General features: G+C 55.5%; 1 protein-coding gene across 1 annotated transcript in view; it reads left to right on the plus strand.

The window, feature by feature from the left end:
* The window catches only part of ZAN (zonadhesin), a 30,956-nt gene extending 10,114 nt beyond the window's left edge, over positions 1-20,842 (plus strand). The window contains 35 exon segments of the mRNA XM_060079196.1: positions 940-1,081; positions 1,243-1,279; positions 1,281-1,354; positions 1,841-1,965; positions 2,161-2,306; positions 2,964-3,107; positions 3,481-3,588; positions 3,716-3,885; positions 4,746-4,948; positions 6,153-6,294; positions 6,588-6,835; positions 7,037-7,217; positions 7,485-7,596; positions 7,901-7,995; positions 8,292-8,468; positions 9,610-9,818; positions 10,084-10,225; positions 10,531-10,755; positions 10,758-10,774; positions 10,862-11,026; positions 11,168-11,292; positions 11,637-11,932; positions 14,731-14,942; positions 15,457-15,598; positions 15,936-16,183; positions 16,702-16,831; positions 17,025-17,199; positions 17,493-17,666; positions 17,951-18,090; positions 18,503-18,702; positions 18,808-18,946; positions 19,476-19,611; positions 20,465-20,569; positions 20,673-20,716; positions 20,802-20,842. Of these exon segments, the coding sequence (XP_059935179.1) occupies positions 940-1,081; positions 1,243-1,279; positions 1,281-1,354; positions 1,841-1,965; positions 2,161-2,306; positions 2,964-3,107; positions 3,481-3,588; positions 3,716-3,885; positions 4,746-4,948; positions 6,153-6,294; positions 6,588-6,835; positions 7,037-7,217; positions 7,485-7,596; positions 7,901-7,995; positions 8,292-8,468; positions 9,610-9,818; positions 10,084-10,225; positions 10,531-10,755; positions 10,758-10,774; positions 10,862-11,026; positions 11,168-11,292; positions 11,637-11,932; positions 14,731-14,942; positions 15,457-15,598; positions 15,936-16,183; positions 16,702-16,831; positions 17,025-17,199; positions 17,493-17,666; positions 17,951-18,090; positions 18,503-18,702; positions 18,808-18,946; positions 19,476-19,611; positions 20,465-20,569; positions 20,673-20,716; positions 20,802-20,842 (5,169 nt within the window).
* The last annotated feature ends 194 nt before the right edge of the window (positions 20,843-21,036 follow it).

The raw sequence follows: 21,036 nt of genomic DNA on the forward strand, positions 1-21,036 counted from the left end.
AAGATTTTCTACCTCATTAGGTTGTTGTGAAGGTGAGATTAGATCCTGACACAGAGCAATTACTTAATACATGCTCATTGTTATTGTTAGCAATTTATGGTAAATATATGTGACCTGTAAATTAAAAGTTCAGTCAGCTATTCATTTAGCATCCAGTTCCTCTTCTCAGCTCCGGCATTCTCCCCATGGGGCGTCCGAGTTTCTTGCTTGCCTCTTCGGGGGCCCCTTCCTCCTCCAGCCCTCTTGACCCGTCTCCCGGGCGTCCCTGCGTCAGTGTTGGGAGTAGCTTCAGCTGCAGCCCGGGTAGAACTATCTGTCACAAGCATCAGTACCAAGCATCTCTTCCCTCTGCCCCGGGAGACACATATGAACTTATTGTATGATCACTTATGCATTCAATAAATGTTTATTGGGTACCTTCAACCCTCTCGGCATTGGGGTCACCACGAATAGGGCATGTCCTTGCTCTCCTAATGCTGTCAGATTCCAGGGGGCACATAGGATGTTGGTTTGTTCTTTCATTAGGTAAGGCACTGTGCTACATGTTGGGGCTGAGATAGTGAGTAAAGATAGACATGGTCCCTCGCAGGGGCGCTTATCAAATAATCACAAAGATGAATATAATAGTGCAATTGTGGTAAGTCCTGGGAAGGAAAGGTACCCAGAGGTAGTCAAGGAGGTCTGGAGAGTCTTCCTGAGAAGGTAGCAACCCTTGAGCTGAACTCCGCTAGTTGCACAGGAATGGGTTAGAGAGAGGGAGAGGGACACGTTCCAGCACAGCATGTGCAAAGGGCCTGGGTTGAGCAGGAATATGTGGTAGGCGATGAGGAGAGGAGTCTGAGCAAGGTGAGGTCTGCAGGAGGAGAGGGGACTACAGCACGGGATGACAGAGTCTGCCCAGGAGCTACGGCCTCATGACTCCGGCCCCCTTGCCCTCAGCCAGGGACAGGGTGGTTCAGCCCTAACTGCACAGAACGTTGCCGCTGCCAGCCTGGCAGTCGGACGGAGTGCCAGCCCTATAAGTGCGGGACACATACAGTGTGCCAGCTGAAGAATGGCCAGTACGGATGCCACCCCTATGGTGAGACCCTCCCCTCAGGCTGTTCCCACGTGGGTGTGACACCAGGGTCCCCATCCCTCCCTCGACCAGGGGAGCCCGGGCAGGCCACTGGGTGGGTGAGGTGGGCCCTGGGGCCTGGCCTGGTGAACCAGCTCCACATGTCCCCGGTGTCCCCTCGGCAGGCACTGCCACCTGCTTCATTTACGGAGACCCTCATTACCTTCGACGGGAGGCACTTTAACTTCATGAGCAAGTGCACCTACATCCTGGCCCAACCCTGTGGCAACTCGACAGGTAGGACCCTGGAGATGCCCCCCCACGGCCTGGGCGTGGGGTCTGAGATCAGAAGAGCTGGGCATGGGGTGCACTGGCCGGCAGAAAAGGGCCAGAGCCGCTGGCAGGGGCAAGACGGGAGCAAGGCCAGTGGTAGAGCAAGGGATGACACGTCCATCCCCAAGCAGGACTTCATGAGGACCAGACTATGGGGGAAATGCGGGTTAGGACTCCTCTCTGTATCCGTCACTCCCTTGGCTGGCTTGGACTAGGGCGTGCCTGGCAGAGGAGGCCCCTGTCCCCTGGGGGGACAGATTCGCGGCACACAGCCCCACGCTATTCTGGACAACGCCCCACTCCTGCCCCTCTTGAACCGTAGAGCCGCCACCTCTGTGGCCCTTTATCCTCGCGGGGCACAGGGCCGGTTGGGGGTGGCACCCTCAGTGGGTGCTCAGAAATGCTTCTGGAATGAGCCCCTGGGAGCTCTCCACCCCTCTCCCTGCCCAGAGCCATTCTTCAGGCTGACGGTGAAGAATGAGGAGCGAGGACAGGAGGGCGTGTCCTGCCTGAGCAAGGTCTACGTGACTCTGCCCGAAACCACCATCACCCTGCTCAAGGGCAGACACACGCTGGTGAGTCCGTTCTCCACTCAACCCTGCCGGGCTGCTGGCCTTGGCTGTGGCCTTGTCCCACCCAGCTCCTCCAGAGCATTCCACGTGGAGCAGAAGAGGTCATTAGCGTGGCGGTGGGGATCTGGGAGTCTGCTGGGGGTCCTCCTTGACCCCCGGATTTGTCTCTCTGTCTCCTCCCTCGGCCCCTCCTTCCAGGTTGGGGGTCAGCGAGTCACCCTCCCAGCCATACCTTCTAAAGGCATCTTCCTGACTCCAAGTGGGCGATTTGTGCAGCTGCAGACAGCATTCGGTCTGCGGGTGAGATGGGATGGTGACTAGCAGCTGTCTGTGAGAGTGCCCAGGTGAGGGGGCGACCCAGCGAGGCAGCTACCACTCCTCCCACTCTGCCCCTCCCTCTCCCGGGACCCTCCCATCCCCGGCCCCTGCCATCCCAGGTGCTAATTCTCAGTCATGGGTAGGAGACACCTAGCTCAATGGGCAGGCCTCCCTTTGGTTGAGGAGGGGGAGGAAATGGTTTCAGGGCAGTGTGATAGTAGCAGGATATATACACAAGGCTTTGGGAATGTTCTAGAAGGAGTTGCTGATGAGTCGTGGGAGCCTTCAGAAGAGTGGTCCCTTGACTGCAGTCTTCAAGGATGAGTAGCTCCCCAGCTGGCCAAACAAGGGAAAGAAAGACTATAGAAATAGTGAACAGTCATTGCGAGGGAAAAAGTAGAATGTCTTAGGGCCTGCAAGAAGTTTGTTATGGCTGGAGATGAAGTGTGAGCACAAGAGGACGAGGGGAGACGTCAAGATGGCTCGAGAGTGAGAGCTTGAGGTCCTTGCGTGCCTGGTGCCTGGCGTGGAACCCTTGTTCTGAGCCTGCACCTCTTCATCCTCCACTGGCCTCGTGCCAGTGGCCTCCGCGACTCATCCCCTCTCTGCTGTAGCCCCTCAGATGCTGGAGGCCCCTTCTCTCCACTAACGCCTCCTCCTCCCCTCCCACCGGCCCCCCGCAGCACCTACTCCAGCAAACTCTGCGGTTTCTGTGGCAACTATGATGGCGACAGTAGCAACGACAACCGAAAGCCGGATGGCAGACCAGCGCGAGATGAGACGGAGCTGGGTAGCAGCTGGCAGGCCTCGGAGGATGAGGATCAGGAGTGAGGACTTCCCCGTCTCCGTCTCCGCCCTCCTGCTCCTTTGCCCCTTCGAGGAACTAAGAACCCCGACTGGCATCACCCCTTTTCTCCTCTCTCCTCTGCTGCACACCCCCACGTCTGTCATTCTTCTCCCCGCTCCCGTTCCCAGCAGAGTTCATTGCCACCACGTTCACCCCCAGCCCCACCATCCGTCAGTCGTCCCCAGGCGATTCTGGGCAGCCCCGCCTCTTGCTCGCCCGGCTCCAAGTTTTCCCACCTCTTGGTATTCAGATATTCTCCACTAGGGGATGCCGAGAGCCGGGAGACTGCTGGGGCGGGGTGGGCATGGAGGTGAGCCTCGGTCCTTAGGGCGTTTGGGGTGGGTCTCTTCCAGGTGCCAGGAAAACCAGGCATCTCCCCCATCTTGCGACACTGCCTTGAAGAACACTGTGTCGGGGCCAGAGTTCTGTGGACGGCTCACGGTCGCTCACGGAGCTTTTGAGTATGTGCAGGGGCGGGCGGGGGGCGGGGCGGTGGCCAGGAAGGGCCATAGGGGGGGACCAGGTCCTCCGTGGCAGGAGGCGGGAAGTTCTTCCCCTCATTCCTTCTGACCTGGCCTCTCTCCTCAGGGCCTGCCTGCCTCACCTCAGGGCCTCTTCCTTCTTTGACAACTGCATGTTTGACATGTGTAATTTCCAGGGGCTACAGCAGATGCTGTGTGCCCACATGTCGGCCTTGACTGAGACCTGCCAGGATGCTGGCTATGTGGTGAAGCCCTGGAGGGGACCCCAGTTCTGCCGTGAGTTGTACCAAGATGAAGGGCCCCTTCTTTCAGACGCAGACGCGGTAGAGGGCCGGCGGCATCTGAGAGTGGTGGCACAGGCTGGCCAACGCCCTGGTGGAACCCCTTTGCCTCCACACTAGGACAGGGAAATCTGCAGAGTCAGAAACATGCACTGAGAAAATCACATGGTCACCTGCAAACTCAGAAAGCCTTCCCAGGGTTTGCTCCCAGCTGTGGATTTTCCAGGCAGCATTTTCATCCTGGATCCAGCTTGGTTTTGTTACCTCTGATTTGGGCCCTGACTACACTTTGACCTCTTTTTGCTCTATTAAAGTCTTAATTAAAGCTCTTTGGGGAAAAAAAAAAGAAAAGAAAGAAAGAAAGAAAGAAAGCTTTCCCAGCTACCTGAAGGTACGGGTATGCAGAGCAATGCATATGTGTGTAAATGCACACCCATGTCGAGGGATGCACACGTAAAATACACAAAATGTGCATACAGTACAGACTGGTGGGTGGGATGGCGCGTCATGACGGCCCCACAGCTCCTGGTCATGGCCCAGCCCTCTGGGGAGCCTGCTTTGGGGCCTTGATGGGGCCACATGGGTTCCCTCTGCTCCCCTCCACCCTACACAGCAGTGCTGCTGAGGCTTCTGGATCAGTCTGCTCCCGTGGTCCTGCCTCTTGGCAGTTCCTTGCAGGCCCCCTTCCAGGCCCAGGACGTGGAAGCTGAGCTCCTCGGTGGTTTCTACCAGTCACTGTCTTCTTCTCAAGATAGGGCGAAAGCCTCTAGCCACCGGCCTTCTGAACTCTGGGCTGGGAGCTACCTCTTTCCTCTTTTCCCCATCCCGCCTCACCTGTGCTCCCCCCTCTGCCAGCACTGGCCTGTCCACCCAACAGCCGATACACCCTGTGTGCCAAGCTGTGCCCCGACACCTGCCATTCCGAGTTCTCGGGCATGGCCTGCCAGAACCGCTGCGTGGAGGGCTGCGAGTGCGACCCGGGCTTCATCCTCAGCGGTCTCCAGTGCGTCCCCAGGTCCGAATGTGGCTGCCTTGACCCCACGGCTGGCTACTTCAAGGTGAGCTGCTGGGGCTGGGCCTCTCTCAGCCCTGCAGCCAGAAGGCACTCATTCCAGCTCTAAAGTCTACGGCCAGCTTGTGGGCAGGAGAGAAAAGGCGGAGGGCGGGGTGGCGGGGGTGGTGGGGGTGGCAGGGGGGCGGCGGGGGGGCGAGGGGGGAGGGCAGGCTGGGATTAAGGAACTTCAGGCTTAGGTCTAATTTTCCTTTTTCTTTCTTCAGTTCTAGTACTTTTCATCCCTGCAGACCGGGATGGAGTCATAGCGCAGTTATTTCCCACGCTGCCCAGCAGAGCCTGGGACCCCTAGTTCTCTCCCCTCCTATCTTCCCTGCCCGTCACATCCCTGAGTCACTTTCCCGGTTTCTCATCCTCTGAAGGCCCAGGCATGTCTGCATCTCACCTGTACTCTTTCTCTCCTACTGAGGGTCCCTTTCTCTGCTGAAGGATTTCAGCTGCTACCTGGGCCCCATCTTCACCATCTTCTCAGAGGCAGCACTTGGAGCTAGACTCTCATCCGTGAAACTTCTCTCTCTCTTCCTTTGCCTGTCCCTCACCCAAGGCCTGGGGATGACACTGACGTCCATCCCAGCACGCACCCACTTGGCTCTCCCTGCTTGGTGCCGCATTCCAGGCTGGCCCACGGGACTCTCCTCGTCTGCGCTTTGCTCTCTCAGCTTCACCTTGTTTTCAGCCCTTCCCCGCGGCTCTGCCTCCCAGGCACTATGCCTGTTAGCCACCTTCACCTCTGGGGCCCTGTTGAAATGCTGCTTCTTCCTTAAAGCCCTCCTGAGAAGCATCTCTAAACTCTCGTGGTGAGTGCGGATTGTCTGTGTCAATGGCACGAAACTCTCCCTGGGTGCCCTGATTATCGTCTTTGGGTGCAGAGTGTGTTGGACCACGTGATCTATCTGTTTACATGTCGACTGCCCTCTCTGGACTGTGAGTTCTGTCAGGGCAGGGACCTCATCCATCCAGCTCATTACTGAATCCCTGACGCCTGGCACAAGGCAGATGATAACTGTCTGTTGAACTAGTGAACAAACAGTGGAGTGACTGAACGAGTGAGCAGATGCCAGAGTTTTGCAACTAAGCCTGGAGCTTTGGGATGACATGAATGCCTTCCTGGTGAGCAGGTCAGTGATCTGAATAGCAGTGCTAATAGATCAGGGGATAATTTATTTTCCTTCCTTCGGTCCGTCCGCCAGGTAGGGGAGCGGTTGTTCAAGCCAGGCTGCAGACAGCTCTGCATCTGTGAGGGCAGCAACAGAACTCACTGTGTGCAGTGGAGGTGCCAGTCCCAGGAGGTGTGTGGTCGGCAGGATGGCATCTATGGCTGCCATGCTCAAGGTGAATAGTCGAAAGAAGGTGAGCATGGGGGCTGCCCATGTGACCTCGAGCAAAGGCATGGTCCTGTCCTAAAGCAGAGAGCTGGAGCATAACCAGGGGGCTGGAAGGCAATTGCCCAGAGCCAAAGCAGGGTCTTCAAGGACCCAGAGAGTGAGGCCGGGGCAGTCCCTGACCTTGACCTCTCCAAGTCACACCGACCACCCCGATGAGCCATGGGTACCTTTCCAATGTGAACTTGCCAAGATGGCAGCTCAGGGTCAGTGCCTCTCTGAACGCCATCTCCTCCTGCCCAGGGTCCGCTACCTGCACTGTCTCAGGGGACCCCCATTACCTGACATTTGACGGAGCCCTGCACCACTTCATGGGCACCTGCACCTACACCCTGACCCAGCCTTGTTGGTTGAGGTCCCCAGAGAGTTACTTCGTCGTGAGTGCCACCAACGAGTTCCGCGGCGGAAACTTGGAGGCCTCCTATGTCAAAACCGTCCAAGTGCGGGTCTTCAACCTCAGAATCTCCATGATCAAAGGCCGCAAGGTCATGGTGCGTGCCTGCGCTGGCCTCCCCGGCCCCACCCGAAGCCCACGCTACCCGCGTCTCCTTGCCTGCAGGCCCACCTGTCTGGCAGATGCAGCCCGCATTTCTGAGACACACCCGCCACCCCCCTCCTACTCCCTGGTCTTGGCCCCGTTGTTGTCCTTGTCCCAGGCACCTTTCCTTACAGTGTCCTCCCTGCCTCTGTAGCTGGACGGTCGCCGGGTGGCCCTGCCCATGTGGCCTGCACAAGGCCGGGTGAACGTGAGGTCCAGTGGCTCCTTTATCCTCCTCTACACGGACTTTGGGCTTCAAGTTCGCTATGACGGGAACCACCTGGTGGAAGTGACCGTGCCCTCCTCCTATGCTGGCCGGCTCTGCGGGATGTGTGGTGAGTTCCTAGGGCACCTGCAGGTGAAGCCGGGGTAATGGGCTGGAGCCTATCCCGGTCCTACTCATCCACACATCTGATTAGGCGTCCTTGGTGCTTGTCGACCTCTTACTTGGTTGAAGGTGTCGTGCGCTAGGGTAGGCATGAAGGGAAGCCGAAGATGAAGGAAGAGAAAGGGCTCATCTTGGTTGGTTGCGTGAAGAGGGAGGGATGCTTCTTGGTCCTGGGGCTGAGCTCAAGGCCTCTGCTGACTGCTCCGTCCTGCAGGGAACTTCAACAACAACAGCCTAGACGACAATCTGCAGCCTGATAAAAGGCCTGCAGTCAGCTCCGTGCACCTGGGGGCCTCCTGGAAGCTAAATGAGTTATCTGAACCTGGGTGAGCCGGAACGGGGGAGGCGGGGAGCTGGACCAGGGGAGGAGGCTCGGCGGGCAGCCTGGAGGTGTTCCCTGTGCGTCCCCAGTCTTTCCTGGAGTTGATGACTGATCTGTCTCTTGGGAAGTCCACCCTGAGATCTAACCTTTTGCTTTCCTGCTGCATCTGCTGACCTTACTACTTGAGGCCATCACTGTTCTCCTCTCCCGTCCTTATTCCCCTCTGCTGTTTCCCTCTCCACTTTTGCTTTGGCTTTTGGAAAGCTTCCTCCAATCCTAAACTCCTGTCCTTTCCCCTCCTCTGTCAGCTGCTTTGCTGCGGGTGGCAAGCCCCCCAGGTGCCTGGAGAAGAAAGTGACGGAGGCCTGGAATAAGAACTGTGATATCTTAATGAACCCTCAGGGTAAGCCACACAGGGGGCCCCTTTTTGCTCCCCGGGGGCAGGAGACAGAGGAGGGGCACTGAGGAGGGAGGGAGGAAGGGTGAGACAGGAAGTAGTGGCCCTCAAGAGGCAGGCAGAGGGAATGCAGAGGCAGTGGTCACCTGGGAACGCTGACGGATCTGTGGGGTTTTTTGCATCTCAGGCAGTAGGTTCTCAATAATTATGGGTTTTGATGGAAATGGATGTTGAATTTGCCACAGAGCAGCCGCGTGGTTCTGCTCCCTCCCCAAGCTTAGTCTCACCTACGTTTCATCCAGGACCCTTCTCCCATTGCCACGGGGTGGTGGCCCCGCACTCCAGCTTCACCAGTTGCGTGTACGGCCAGTGTGGGACCAAGGGCGACGCCTTGACCCTGTGCCGCTCCCTGCAGGCGTATGCGTCCCTGTGCGCCCGCGCAGGCCAGGCCCTCGCCTGGCGGAACACCACCTTCTGCCGTGAGTGACCTGACAGCCAGGAGGAGTCCCCGGAGCCCTGCCCTCTCTTCCTCTCCCTAAATTCTGCTCCTTCACTCTTCCCTTCGGAGCCCGGCCCCCAGGCCCCACGTGGGACCCTCCTCTGTTCCCGTCTCCCTAGTCTCTCTGAGCCCAGCTCCCATCCTCTACTTGTCTCCCTCTTCTGGGAGCCTCCATTCGATTCTCAGTTCACCAAAAAATTCTGATCTCCCAGGAATTCCGTGGTGGTCCAGTGGTTAGGACTCTGCCCTTCCACTGCAAGGAAGGAGCACTGGTTTGATCCCTGGTTCAAATCCCACATGTCATGGGGCGTGGCCCCCCCAAAAAGTTCTGATCTCATTTGGTTACTGCCTCCTTCCCTTCTTCCCTGGGCCAGCTCTGTGACCTTTCTTCTTTCCCAGAAATGCTTTTTTTTTTTTTAATTGTAGTAAAACATACAGAGCATAAAAATTACCATTGTGACCATTTTTAAGTGTCCAGTGGCATGAAGGGCATTCACCTTGTTGTGCAAACATCACCACCATCGCCTCCAGAACATTTTCATCTTCCCAAACTGAAACTCTGTCCGCATGAAACACTGTAAGTCCCCATCCCCTCCCCCAGCCCCTGGCAACCACCATCTACTCTCTGTGTTTGTGAATTCGACGACTCTAGGGACCTCATCTAAGTGGAATCACACGGTATTCGTCTCTTCGTGACTCGCTTATTTCACTTAGCATTATATCCCCAGGGTTCACCATGTTGTAGCAAGTGCCAGAATTTCCTTCTTTTTAAGACTGAATCATATTCCGTTGTATGATTGGACCCCATTTTGTTTATCCATTCGTTTGATGGACATTCCCAGGAACTCTTTTTTTTTTAAAGATTTTTTTGATATGGACCATTTTTAAAGTCTTTATTGAATTTGTTACAGTATTGTTTCTGTTTTATGTTTTTGATTTTTTGGACTCGAGGCATGTGGGATCTTAGCTCCCCAACCAGGGATGAAACCCATACCTCCTGCAGTGGAAGGCGAAGTCTTAACCACTGGACTGCCAGGGAATTCCCTCCCAGGAACTCTTGATGCCCCAAGATCAGAGAGCTGGAAATCACTCTTCCTTCCTAAACACCGATTTCTTCTTAGCTCTGAACTGCCCACTGGGCAGCAGCTACAGCACCTGTGCCAACCCCTGCCCCGCCACCTGCCTCAGCCTGAGCACTCCATCATACTGCCCGTCCTCGCTGCCCTGTGCCGAGGGCTGTGAGTGCCAGAAAGGCCACGTCCTGAGTGGGACCTCCTGTGTGCCCCTCAGCCAGTGTGGCTGCACCAGCCAGAGGGGCTCCTACCACCCAGTGAGAGGCCAGACCACAGGGAGTGCCCTGCCCTTCCCAGCTCCCCAAGTTTGGGGGCCAGAGGGCTCAGAGCCTGCAAAGGGGTAGGGTGGGCCAGTGCTGGGGGCTGGGGGGCAAATCCAGAAGCCAAGAGCCTGAGGAAGGCTAGCGATGGAGACGGGCAGCCAAGGGCAGCGAGCCTCATGGGGGCCCTGGGGTGCGGGTGGCTCCGACCACCTCTGGCTTCCAAGTTTCTATCGGCTCCAATGATGCCTACGCCCCACAGGTCGGGGAGAGCTGTTACACGGACAACACCTGCTCCAGGCTCTGCACCTGCTCCGCTCACAACATCTCCTGCCTCCAGACCGCCTGCAAGCCTGGCCAGATGTGCGGGTCCCAGGATGGGCTGATACGGTGCCGGGCGGCAGGTAGGTCTCCACTGAGCGTGGAGGAGGACCTTCAGCCACCAAGACGATCTCTCCCCAACTCCTCCTCTGTCAAGAAGGGCTCCTCGGGGTTCACTCATGGTTCCCTGTGGCAGCCGTGGACTTAGACGGGATAGTGTAAGTCTCTCCCTGGCCGAATGACACCTGCCCCACCTCCTCGTGTCTTGACTCTTTTGTCTCCTTCCCTTCTGAGGCTCCCTCTCCTCCCATCCTTTCCTTGAGGCAGGGGAGAAGGCCTGTTCTTGCTAGAGGCTGGACCACTCCTCAGCCACCTGTCTGTCCTCCAGGGATGGGAGAGTGCCGCATCTGCGACATGTCCCACTACGTAAGCTTCGATGGCAGTTACCATGCGGTCAGGGGCACCTGCACTTACGTCTTGGTGAAAATATGCCACTCCACCATGGACCTGCCTTTCTTCAAGATCAGTGGCAAGAATGGGAAGCGGAAAGACCAACCCCACACTTTCTACCTCCGCCAGGTCCACGTGGGCATCTTTAATACCCTGGTCACCCTGAGAAGGACCAAGTGCTGGTGAGCGAGGCAGGCGGGGAGGACATGGGCTCTGGGGACGGGGCTCTGGTCCTTCTTCCTGCTCACGGGTCCTGCCCTCCTCTGTAGATCAATGGCATACGGGTCACCCTCCCGGCGACCACCCAGATCCGGGGAGTCAAAGTCATTTCCAGGGACGGCTACACCGTGCTCACCATCAACACTGGGGTGCAAGTCAAGTTTGACGGCAGTGGCTTCCTAGAGGTCGAAATCCCCAAAGCCTATTATGAAAAGGTGAGGAAAACACCTGGGTCTCTTCGTAGGGGAGTCAGCCTGCAGGGACGGGGGTGCCTTTCTCTTTAAGGGGATGCCAACAAAAAATGCCCTCTGCCATCCCTGGCACTGAGGATCCCTCGATCCCCTCTGCCCACCCAGACCTGTGGCATGTGTGGAAACTTCAACGGTGAGGAAGAAGACGAACTATTGATGTCTAATGACGAACTAGCTCTGGATGACGTCATGTATGTGGATAGTTGGCAAGACAAGGAGATCGACCCAAAGTAATTGTCCCTGAAGAATCTCTGCCTTTGCATAGGAACACGAGTTGGGATTCTAGACTGTATGGCCCACCTGGGATGGGAAGACCAGAGTGGTCCTTTGTGCATGTAATTTGACAGGTGATGGCGTCTGGGTCCCAGGAACCTATATGGGGAAACGAGAAAGTCTTCCTGTCTTGGCTTCAAAACGTGGGAGGAGACCGAGGCCACGTGGAAGGCTGGCCAGAGCCCAGGCCAGCTTCCCGGTGAAGACAGGAGGGGTCTTCAGGGTGTGGTTTGGGAGCACCAAGTCATTATCGTAGATGAGGCAGTGGCTGTCCCTGTGATGATGCCCTTTCCCTTCCCAGTTGCCAAGAAGATGACAAGAAGACTGAAGCAGAACCTCAGGAGAAGCCAAATACAAACTGCCGGGCAGCTGACCTGGCAAGAGCCCAGGAGCAATGCCAGGCGGCTTTTCAGGCTCCAGCCTGGGCGAAGTGTGCCACCCGCGTGATTCTCAGTCCCTTCTTTCTCAGATGTACCCACAGCCTCTGTGAGTTTGGAGGTCTCAACCATGCCCTCTGCCAGTCTCTACAAGCCTTCGGGGCCGCCTGCCAGGCCCAGGGGATCAAGCCTCCGATATGGAGAAACAGCAGCTTCTGCCGTGAGTGTGTCTTCAGGCCGCCCCCAAACTGCTCCCAAGCCCTCTTTCCGTCTGTGTATTGCTGAAAGCTCCCCCATTCTCCGTTTCAGTTGTTCCCAACCTGTTTCTGACCTCATTTTCTCTGATGTGGACCATTTACAGCAAGCTCTTAGCTAGTGCCCCATACCACCAGGACCGCATGGGCTGCTTGTCAGCAGCTCCTTTCCAAAAGAAATGTGATCATGTTAGGCCCCTTCACGGCTGTTGCCTGCAAGTCCAAGCTCCTCTCTGAGATGTTTGAGAGATCCTGAAAGCTGTGCCCCTCCCCCACCCCCCTTTCCTGTGCGCCAGCATCACCTGCATCAAACCATCCCATACCCCACACAGGCCTCACTTTCCCACACCCCTCCCTGCCTTTATACATACCACGCCCTGCACCCGAAAGGTTTTCTTCTCCCCTCCTGGCAGACTCTGAGGCATCCTCCTCTAGCTCTTTCCTTTAAAAACATTTTTTAAAATTATTATTCACATACCATATTCTTCTACCCTTTAAAAGTATACAATTTACTGATTTTCAGGATCTTCACAAAGTTGTACAACCAGCACCACTATCTAATTCCAGAACCTTTTATTTTTATTTATTTATTTAGGCTGTGCCGGGTCTTAGTTGCGGCATGCGTGTGGGTTCTAGTTCCCTGACCAGGGATTGAACCCCGGGCCCCCTGCATTGGGAGTGCAGAGTCTTACCCACTGGATCACCAGGGAAGTCCCCAAGAACATTTTAAATTTTAAAACAGTGATTACGGTGTTTTTCCTATGTGATGCATTCCTATGGTTCAAAAATTTTGAAAGTATTAAAAGATTCCCAGTGAAAAGTCTCCCTCTCGCCCTGACCCCAGGGGCCCAGGTCCCAGCCTGCTCTTTTCAGCATCTGAGTATTTTTCCAAAAGTCTTTTATTTCTGCACATACAGACAAATACAAATTTATTTTCTGTATTTTCTTACAAACAGGAGACAGGACACCGTAGTTTGCACTTTATTTTTTTTCACTTGACAAACTAGCTTGGCGGTCCTTCCCTGTCAGATATGTAAAGAGTATCCTCATTCTCTTTTGCAGCTGCGTCGTAATTCATTTATCATAATTTATGTAACTAGTCTTCTAGCGATGGACTTTCTAGTTGTTTCCAGTCTTTTGCTATTGCAAACAGTGCTGCAGGGATAACCTCATGCAGATACAATTCTCTACGTGTGTGTCTCTTATCTGTAGGATAAATTTGTAGACCTGGAATTGTTGGATCAAGGATTGTGTGGATTTGTGCTTTTGAGAGATGTTGCCAAATGGCCTTCCATAGGGGTTGAGGAATTTACATTCCCACCAGCAACATACGAAAGTGCCCATTTCCCCACAGACTGGCCAACACACAGCATTATCGTGCTTTTGGATTTTTGCCTATCTGATATGTGAAAGATAAAAAGAGTCTTAATTTGTATTTTTCCTATTATGAATGAAGTTGTGCATTCTTTCATATGTTTAGGAGCAATATGGATTTCCCTTTCTGTGATTTCTTCATACCCATTCACCATTTTTTCCACTGGTTTGTTGGTCTTTGTTGAAATGTTTTATAGATGTCCTTTGTCTACTACAGAGAGTAGCCCTTCGTTAGTGCCATGAGTTACAAAAATTTTTTCCAGGTCTCTTTTTTCATCTTTCACTCTTTTTTACCATGCAGAAAAAAAAAAAAAAAATATATATATATATATATATATATATATACGTATTTGTGAGGTCAAATATAATAGTCTTTGTTTTATGGCTTCTGTAGTTTGAGCCTTAGTTACAAACGGCTTCCCCACTCTGAAGTTAAAAAAGAATTTGCCTATGTTTCGCTCTAGTGTTTGTATGGTTTCTTTTTTTTTTTTATATTTAAATGTTTGATCCATGGGGATTTATCCTGGTGTGTAGGATGAGAACAGAATCAACTTTGTGTTTATTTTTTCCCAGTATTATTAAATGACCAGTCTCTCTTTTTCCACTGACTCAGATGCCATGATTTATATTAAATTCCCACACGTATTTGGATCCCTCTCTGGGCCTTTTTCTCCGCTTCCACTGCTCCATTTATCTTCATTTACTAGCAGCGCAATGCTGTGGTCATTGAGAGTTTAGATAGTGTTTAGATTTCTGGTAAGGACATACACTACCTACTGTTGTTTTTTTTCCAGTTTTTTTTTTGTTTTGTTTTAGAATTTTCCCAGCTTTTCTGCTTTGTTTATATCCTCATTTCCACGTTAATATCATCTTGTCCTATTAAAAAACAAAACAAAATCCTGTTGGTGTATTTTTGGGGGATCGTATTAAATGTATAATTAGGGAGGGACTTCCTGGCAGTCCAGTGGTTAGGATTCTGTGCTTCCATGGGGGGCACAAGTTCGATCCCTGGTTGAGGAACTAAGATCCCATGTGGCGCATGGCGTGGCCAAAAAACTAAATAATAATAATAATTAAATTAACTTAGGGAGGACTGACATCTTCCCATTTGTGAACATTTCCATTTGTTTGCAACTACTTCTACTTAAAGGACTTTATTTAGCTCCTCCAGCACAGTGGATACTTCCCTGCCCTGTGCTCCTGTCACACCTCGTACACACACATGCCAGTCACACGCTTACTGACCAGATGCACCAGGGTCGCGCTGCTGCAGCTGCTGGCTGACCTCGGATTCCCACGCCGAGTGGGGAGAACCGTTCTTGCTCTTTTCTGTCCTCGGAGCCAGCACACAGCCCACGCTCAGTCAGTGTTCCCCCCGCCACCCCTCCAGCTCTGGACTGCTCTGCCCACAGTGTCTACACCACCTGCGTTCCCTCCTGCCCTCCTTCCTGCTGGGACCCGGAAGGCCAGTGCAAAGGCTCCAGAGTGCCCTCCACCTGCGAGGAGGGCTGTGTCTGTGAGCCCGGCTACGTGCTCAGTGGACAGCAGTGTGTGCCCAAGAGCCAGTGCAGCTGCAGGGACGCCCAGGGCAACTCCCTCCCTGTGAGTGGGGGCAGGAAGTAGGGGTGGGGGCAACACACCTTCAGGATGCCATGTTCTCCTTTCCTGTGCCTCTCTCGGCCTGGGCCACCCACGCCTCTACCGCTGGCCCTGGGTGTGAAGGCTGGTGATGGGGCAGGGTGGCCTCCTGCCAGGCCTGGGCTAGAGGGTATGTGGTTTGGGTTTGGGGACTGAGAAATGCAAACCACAGGGATGCAGCCAGTAGGGTGGCTTTGATTTGAATCCTGCTGGTACCACTCACAAGTCAGGGGACCTCTGTGACCTCAGTTTCCTCATCTGTAAGGTGGGTTCAGTACCTCCTGAGCAGCTTGTGTGAGACACACCGAGCACAATGCCTCTAGGGGGCGGTACAGGTCCATAAGGGTGCAGATGGCACCGGGACTGCCTCTGGCCGGAGCCAAGTGAGCCATCAGACTGTAGGCTTAGGCTGAAGTCCTGAAGGAAAGAGAGCTGGCCCTTCCCTTCTCACTCCCCGTTCTTCCTGCGGCGTCTGCAGGTGGGTAAGTCCTGGTTCTCCAGAGGCTGCTCCAAGAGGTGTGCCTGCAGAGCGGGCACCGTTCAGTGCTGGCCCTTCACCTGCCCCTTGGGCTCCCAGTGCCAGCCCAACGAGGACGGCAAAGACTACTGCGCACCGGAGAGTAAGGGGGCCCTCGGGGAGGTGGAGCCAGAGGGGCCTGGGCTGGGGGCTCTGGAGAGGGAGGGACCCGGCGCGGGCAGGGGTGGGCCTAGGCTCTCAGGCTCTTACCAGCTCCCTGGTCCCTGCATGATCCTATCTGGGATCTGCTATCTTAAGGGCAAAAAGAGGGAACCAGACAAGGAGATCCTCTCAAGCTGGGAGAGGGAGAAAGTGGAAGATCAAGTCCACGGGGATCCCAGGGCTAAGAGGGAAGGTGACAGGAGGCCCCAGGCGGGTGAAGGGCTCTGGGGCAGTTACATCGCTCAGGGTGCCTTCTGGGCATTGGCCCTTCTTTTCAGAGTCGGAGCAATGCACAATTTATGGGGACCCCAGTTACCACACATTTGATGGCCTCAGCTACCGCTTCCCGGGCCGCATGTCCTACTTTCTGATCAAGACTTTGGACGTGCTCCCTGATGGGGTGGAGCCCTTGGTCGTGGAGGGCCACAACAAGGTGTACCCGTCCTTCAAACCCATCTTCCTGCACGAAGTCATCGTGATGGTCTACGGCTACACAGTCCAGCTCCAGACGGAACTGGGACTTGTAGTAAGAGCCAGGCCAGGCCGGGAGGGTCTGGGGAGGCAGGTCGGGCCATGGGAGGCCACCTGGAGCAGGTGAAGCCAGGACTCTGTGTTCCCTGGGAAGGTCCCAGCAGAGGCTGCCTGGTTTTGGAAATCAGAATCAGTGCCACACTCACCTCCTTGGGGGTTGGGGGGTGGGCAGAGGAGGGCAGTGGGATCACACACAAGGTGGGAGAGAGGCAGGGGGAGAGAGAGAAGGGAAGCTCACGCAGTGTGAGGGTGGAGCTGTGCTGAAGAAGTACAAGGGCAGTTGTACTGCCACCTGCCACCTGCCAGTTTCTTTGCAAGGAAGGGGCTGAGGCTCCAACAGGAGCAGACCTCAGGGAGGCCTTTGCCACTCGGGGTAGCAAAGCTTCCTGCGGTATCTTGTTCCCCGGAATGACGGCACCAAGAGGTTCCAAGATGTGCAGAGAGACAGAGGCCAAAGCGGCAGAGGGTCACCTTGATTCAGGCCTCCGTGCCGCTCCTGTCTGCCTTCTCCAGGTCAACGGTCAGAAGATGGCCGTCCCCTACGAGCCCAACGACCAGCTGCGGGTCACCATGCGGGGCCATCGCCTGTATCTGATCACAGACTTTGAGCTGGTCATCAGCTTCAATGGAAAGAACAATGCAGGTACCTGAGCGTGGGGACCGGAGGGCCAAAGGGACATTCCAAAGATGGGGGTAGGGAAAACCGCATCTTGGGCCGAGCGTGATGAAAGGACCTCTGCCTGGGAGTGGGGCCCCCGAGCTCCAGGGGAGGACCCAGGAGGGGTGGGAAGTGACGAGATGGGGAGTTTCGATTCTGGGCCCCCTTCCTACTGCAGTGATTTCCCTGCCCATCACGTACCGGGGGCTTGTGCGCGGCCTGTGCGGCAACTACGACCAGAACAAGAGGAATGATTTTATGCTGCCCAGCGGTGCCCTCACCCAGAACCTCCTTGTCTTTGGCAACAGTTGGGAGGTGAAGAAGACCAAGGGAGGCCTCCCCCGCTTCTCAAGGTGAAAGGGAGGCCCAGGCCCGGGGGTGGAGGGGCGATGAGTGACACCGTAGTATCTGTTTACACCCTGCTCACCCCCATATCCTCAGCAGAGGAGTGAACCCCGAGGTCAAGGGCTCAGACTGGCCTGATTCTCCTAATCCCATCGTTTCTTTCCCCTCTCACTGACTGTGGGGCACCTGCCCTGTGGATCCCGGTCTGTGCCCGAGCCCTCCCCTCCCATCTCCTCCCCGGTTCTTCCTAAGTTCACAGCCATGGTGGGCCTCACCTGGCCCTTCACTATCTCTGCCCCAGGGAGGTACAAGAAGAGGAAGTGAAAGAAGAAGAGGCGTCAGGCTTTAATGTGTCAGAATGCAGCCCAGAGCAGCTGGAGCTCATCGAGCACACACGGGCGTGTAGGGTGCTGGTGGACCCCCAGGGCCCCTTCGCTGCCTGCCACCACCCTGTGGCCCCAGAACCCTTCCTGGAGTGAGTTGGGGACCCAGGACACGTGGGAATGGCCTTTCTCCAGGTCCTGGGGCCTGTTCTCTGATAGGCTCTCTGTTGGGCACAGTTCTCTCTGTGGCCTTGGTACCTTGTCTCTCACACACACACACAGACACACACACACAGACACACACACACAGACACACACACACACACACACACACTCTTACACTGCCTGGTGGGGCTTCCAGGGCCTCTTCTGTGGGGCCAGGTCTCCTTGCCTCCCCCTCTCTGACAGCACCCAACTGTCCCTGCCATCCCCCCAGGCACTGTGTGTCTGATCTGTGTGCCGCCCGGGACCCCAAAGAGCAGGACGAGTGACGTTGCCAGGTCCTCAGTGGGTACGCCATCATCTGCCAGGAGGCAGGCGCTGCCCCGGTCAGCTGGCGGGACCACACCCACTGCGGTGAAGCCCTGACTTCCCCAGCAGCGGACTCCTGACCTCCTCCCCCGCCCCGGCCATTTCCACCCTCTGCTCTGCTCTGAGCCCCCACCGGTACCCGCACCTTGGCTTCCTGCCTTGGTTCCCCCAGCCCTGAACTTTCCCCTTGTCAACGCCCTCCCGAGCTAATTCCTGTGCCCTCACCTGAAGCCTCAGCCCCGTCACCCCGTCATCCCGTCACCCCGGTGCCCATCCTCGCTCCACCTCATGCGCTGGTGTCACAGACAAAAAGACACGTAAATCTGGTCCACTCTTCTGGCTCCCCTGCCTCTACCAAGCTCTGTGCTCTGCTGGGTGACCTCGTTCCCCATACGTGGGGGGCCAGCCCCAGCGCAGCCACCTTCTGACTATGACTCTGTGCCCTCTGTCCCCTCAGCCTTGCCGTGTCCAGCCAATACCGTCTATCAGAGCTGTATGACACCCTGCCCAGCCTCCTGTGCCACCCTGGTGGCTCCCAGGGACTGCAAGGGCCCCTGTGTGGAGGGCTGTGCCAGCCTCCCAGGCTACATCTACAGTGGTGCCCAGAGCCTCCCCCTGGCCCACTGCGGCTGCACCAACAATGGCATCTACTACCAGGTCCGGGCTGGAAGTGGGAGGCCTCGGGAAAGCAGAGATGCACAAGGAGAGCCAGACTCTGGAGGTGAACCAGAACCCCACCTCCCGCCCCTTCTCCCTCTCCAGCAGGGTGACAGCTTCGTGACCGAGGATTGCTCCCAGCGCTGCACCTGTGCCAGCTCAGGGGTCCTGCTGTGTGAGCCCCTCAGCTGCAGCCCTGGGGAGATCTGCACCCTGGGGAACCTCACTAGTGGCTGCTTCCGAGGTGAGCCTGGACTGGCCCTTGGCTTCAAGCTGCCCTCATACCCTTGGGAGCGGGCTGGGGGTGGGGGTGAGGGTGGAGGTGTGCCTGGACCGAGGAGCACCTCCCAGGCCTGTGCCTGGTACTCCATCTCATCAGTGTCAGGAAGTTCATGCCATGCGATCCCACTGTCTTTTTTGGGAGGGGCAAAGGCACAGGCCCTGCCTTCTCTGAGCCTCTGCTCTCTGCCGGGCACTGTGCTGGGCCCTTTGCCCAGCGTTAGCTTCCCAGGATCTCCTTTAGTCCTTACTCACCACTTGGGGGTAAGCACAGCATCCCCACTTTATAGGTAAAGAAAATGGAGTTCAGAGAGGGTAAGCAGTTTCCCCAGAGCTCAGGGCGTGTAGAGCCAGGACTGGAAACCTGGCCAGCGGACCCTGGCGAGTCTCTGTCAGCTGCTGCTTTCTTCCCTGGCGTCCCAGCCCCCAGGCCCCTCTCCCTGGCTGTGGGTGTCCTCTCAGAACCCCCCTCCCAACCCCTTCCATCCTTGTAGACAGCCCGTGCCTACAGAACCCCTGTCAGAATGATGGTCGGTGCGGGGAGCAGGGAACCCACTTCACCTGTGAGTGTGAGCTTGGTTACGGGGGACACCTCTGCATGGAGCCTCGGGATGTGCCACCCCCAAAAAGCCAGGCAAGAACTTCATCCCAGGCCCTGTATCCTCACAGCCCCTTCCCCACAAACAATGGCCGCAGAATTATCCCATATATATATTAACCTATAATATCTATTATAGATGTATAATAGATAGTATAGTATCCATGTCATATATTACTATATGAAATATAATAATATAATATTATAATATGATCCCTACAGATTAGCCGGATCAGTGTCCTCCAAGTATCTCAGAGTCCCTTTGCCCATCTCCTACCCACACACTCTGGAATCTTCTCTCTGATCCTGAGCTCCCCACTTCTGAGATCTGTATGCCTCACCCTGCTGTTATTCCCCTCTCGTGTCCCTCTGAGCCTCCAGTACCTTTTATTGGTATTCTCCATCCCAAACTGTAATTCCTGTGAGCCTCTGGGCCAGCCGTTCTCCAACTTTATCCTCGTGCCTGAGATCGGGGTGGAGCAGGGCTGTCTCCTTTACCTTGTTCATTCCGGGACCTGTCCCCAGAGATTTGGATTCAGTAGGTCTGGAGGGGGCCCCAGAGATCTGCACTTTTCACAAGCTCCCAGGTGACCGATGGAAGTGATGCCTGGGCTACTCTTTGAGAAGCACTGACCGACATAATACCCTGGACTCCAGGGGACCAACTGGATAAACATCCCCTTAGAAGGTTCATGAGAGTTCTGTGTCCAGAAGCAGGAGGGCAGTGCCAAGGCCTTGAAACCCCTGGGAGCAGCAGCCTCCTAGAGGGAGAACCAGCCACCAGGGATGTAGGGGATGTAGTCCCTCCAGGGTGGCAGCCAAAGACTGAAGGGGAGTGTCTCTGCCACCCCTTCCTATCCCACATCCCTATTTCTCTTCCCACGCCCCAGAAGCCTCCAACTTTGTGGTCATCCTGTTGGGATTGCTGGTGCCTGTGCTGGTCATAGTGTCAGCAGTGACCAGAGAATGCATTTCCAGGAAGAGGAGGAGGTGAGTTTCATGAAAGGGGAAGAGGAGGGACGGCTGGTAGGAGAGCAAACATGGGGGGCGGGCGCTGACCTTCAAGCTGGTGTCTGTTCCCCACGCCCTCTAGGGAGAAAATGCACAGCCAGACCAGAGACAAGCTGCCAGATACCGGTGAGCACCAGCCCCACCGTCCACAGCTTTGGCTCCGGGAAGTTGAGTCTGCCTCTAATACAAGGTTTTCTCGCTTTCTCCTCAGATTTTGCTCCAGAGCATGCCTTCAAAGTCGCTCAGTTTTGAGTTGTCCACAGAAGAAGGAGACATAAAATTATTTATTTTTGAGATGTAATTTGTACATGGTTCTGGTGGAGAAAGGCTCTGTGAGGGGGGTCTTGAGGGGAGAAGTAGGAGGGAGATGGGGTGTAAGGGTCTAGGGCTGGGGGCTCCACAGAGTGTCCAGAAGGAAGGGGAACAGAGGTCTGAGGAGGTGAGGG

The sequence above is a fragment of the Mesoplodon densirostris genome, chromosome 16 (assembly GCF_025265405.1).
Source record: "Mesoplodon densirostris isolate mMesDen1 chromosome 16, mMesDen1 primary haplotype, whole genome shotgun sequence".
Taxonomy (NCBI): Eukaryota; Metazoa; Chordata; class Mammalia; order Artiodactyla; family Ziphiidae; genus Mesoplodon; species Mesoplodon densirostris.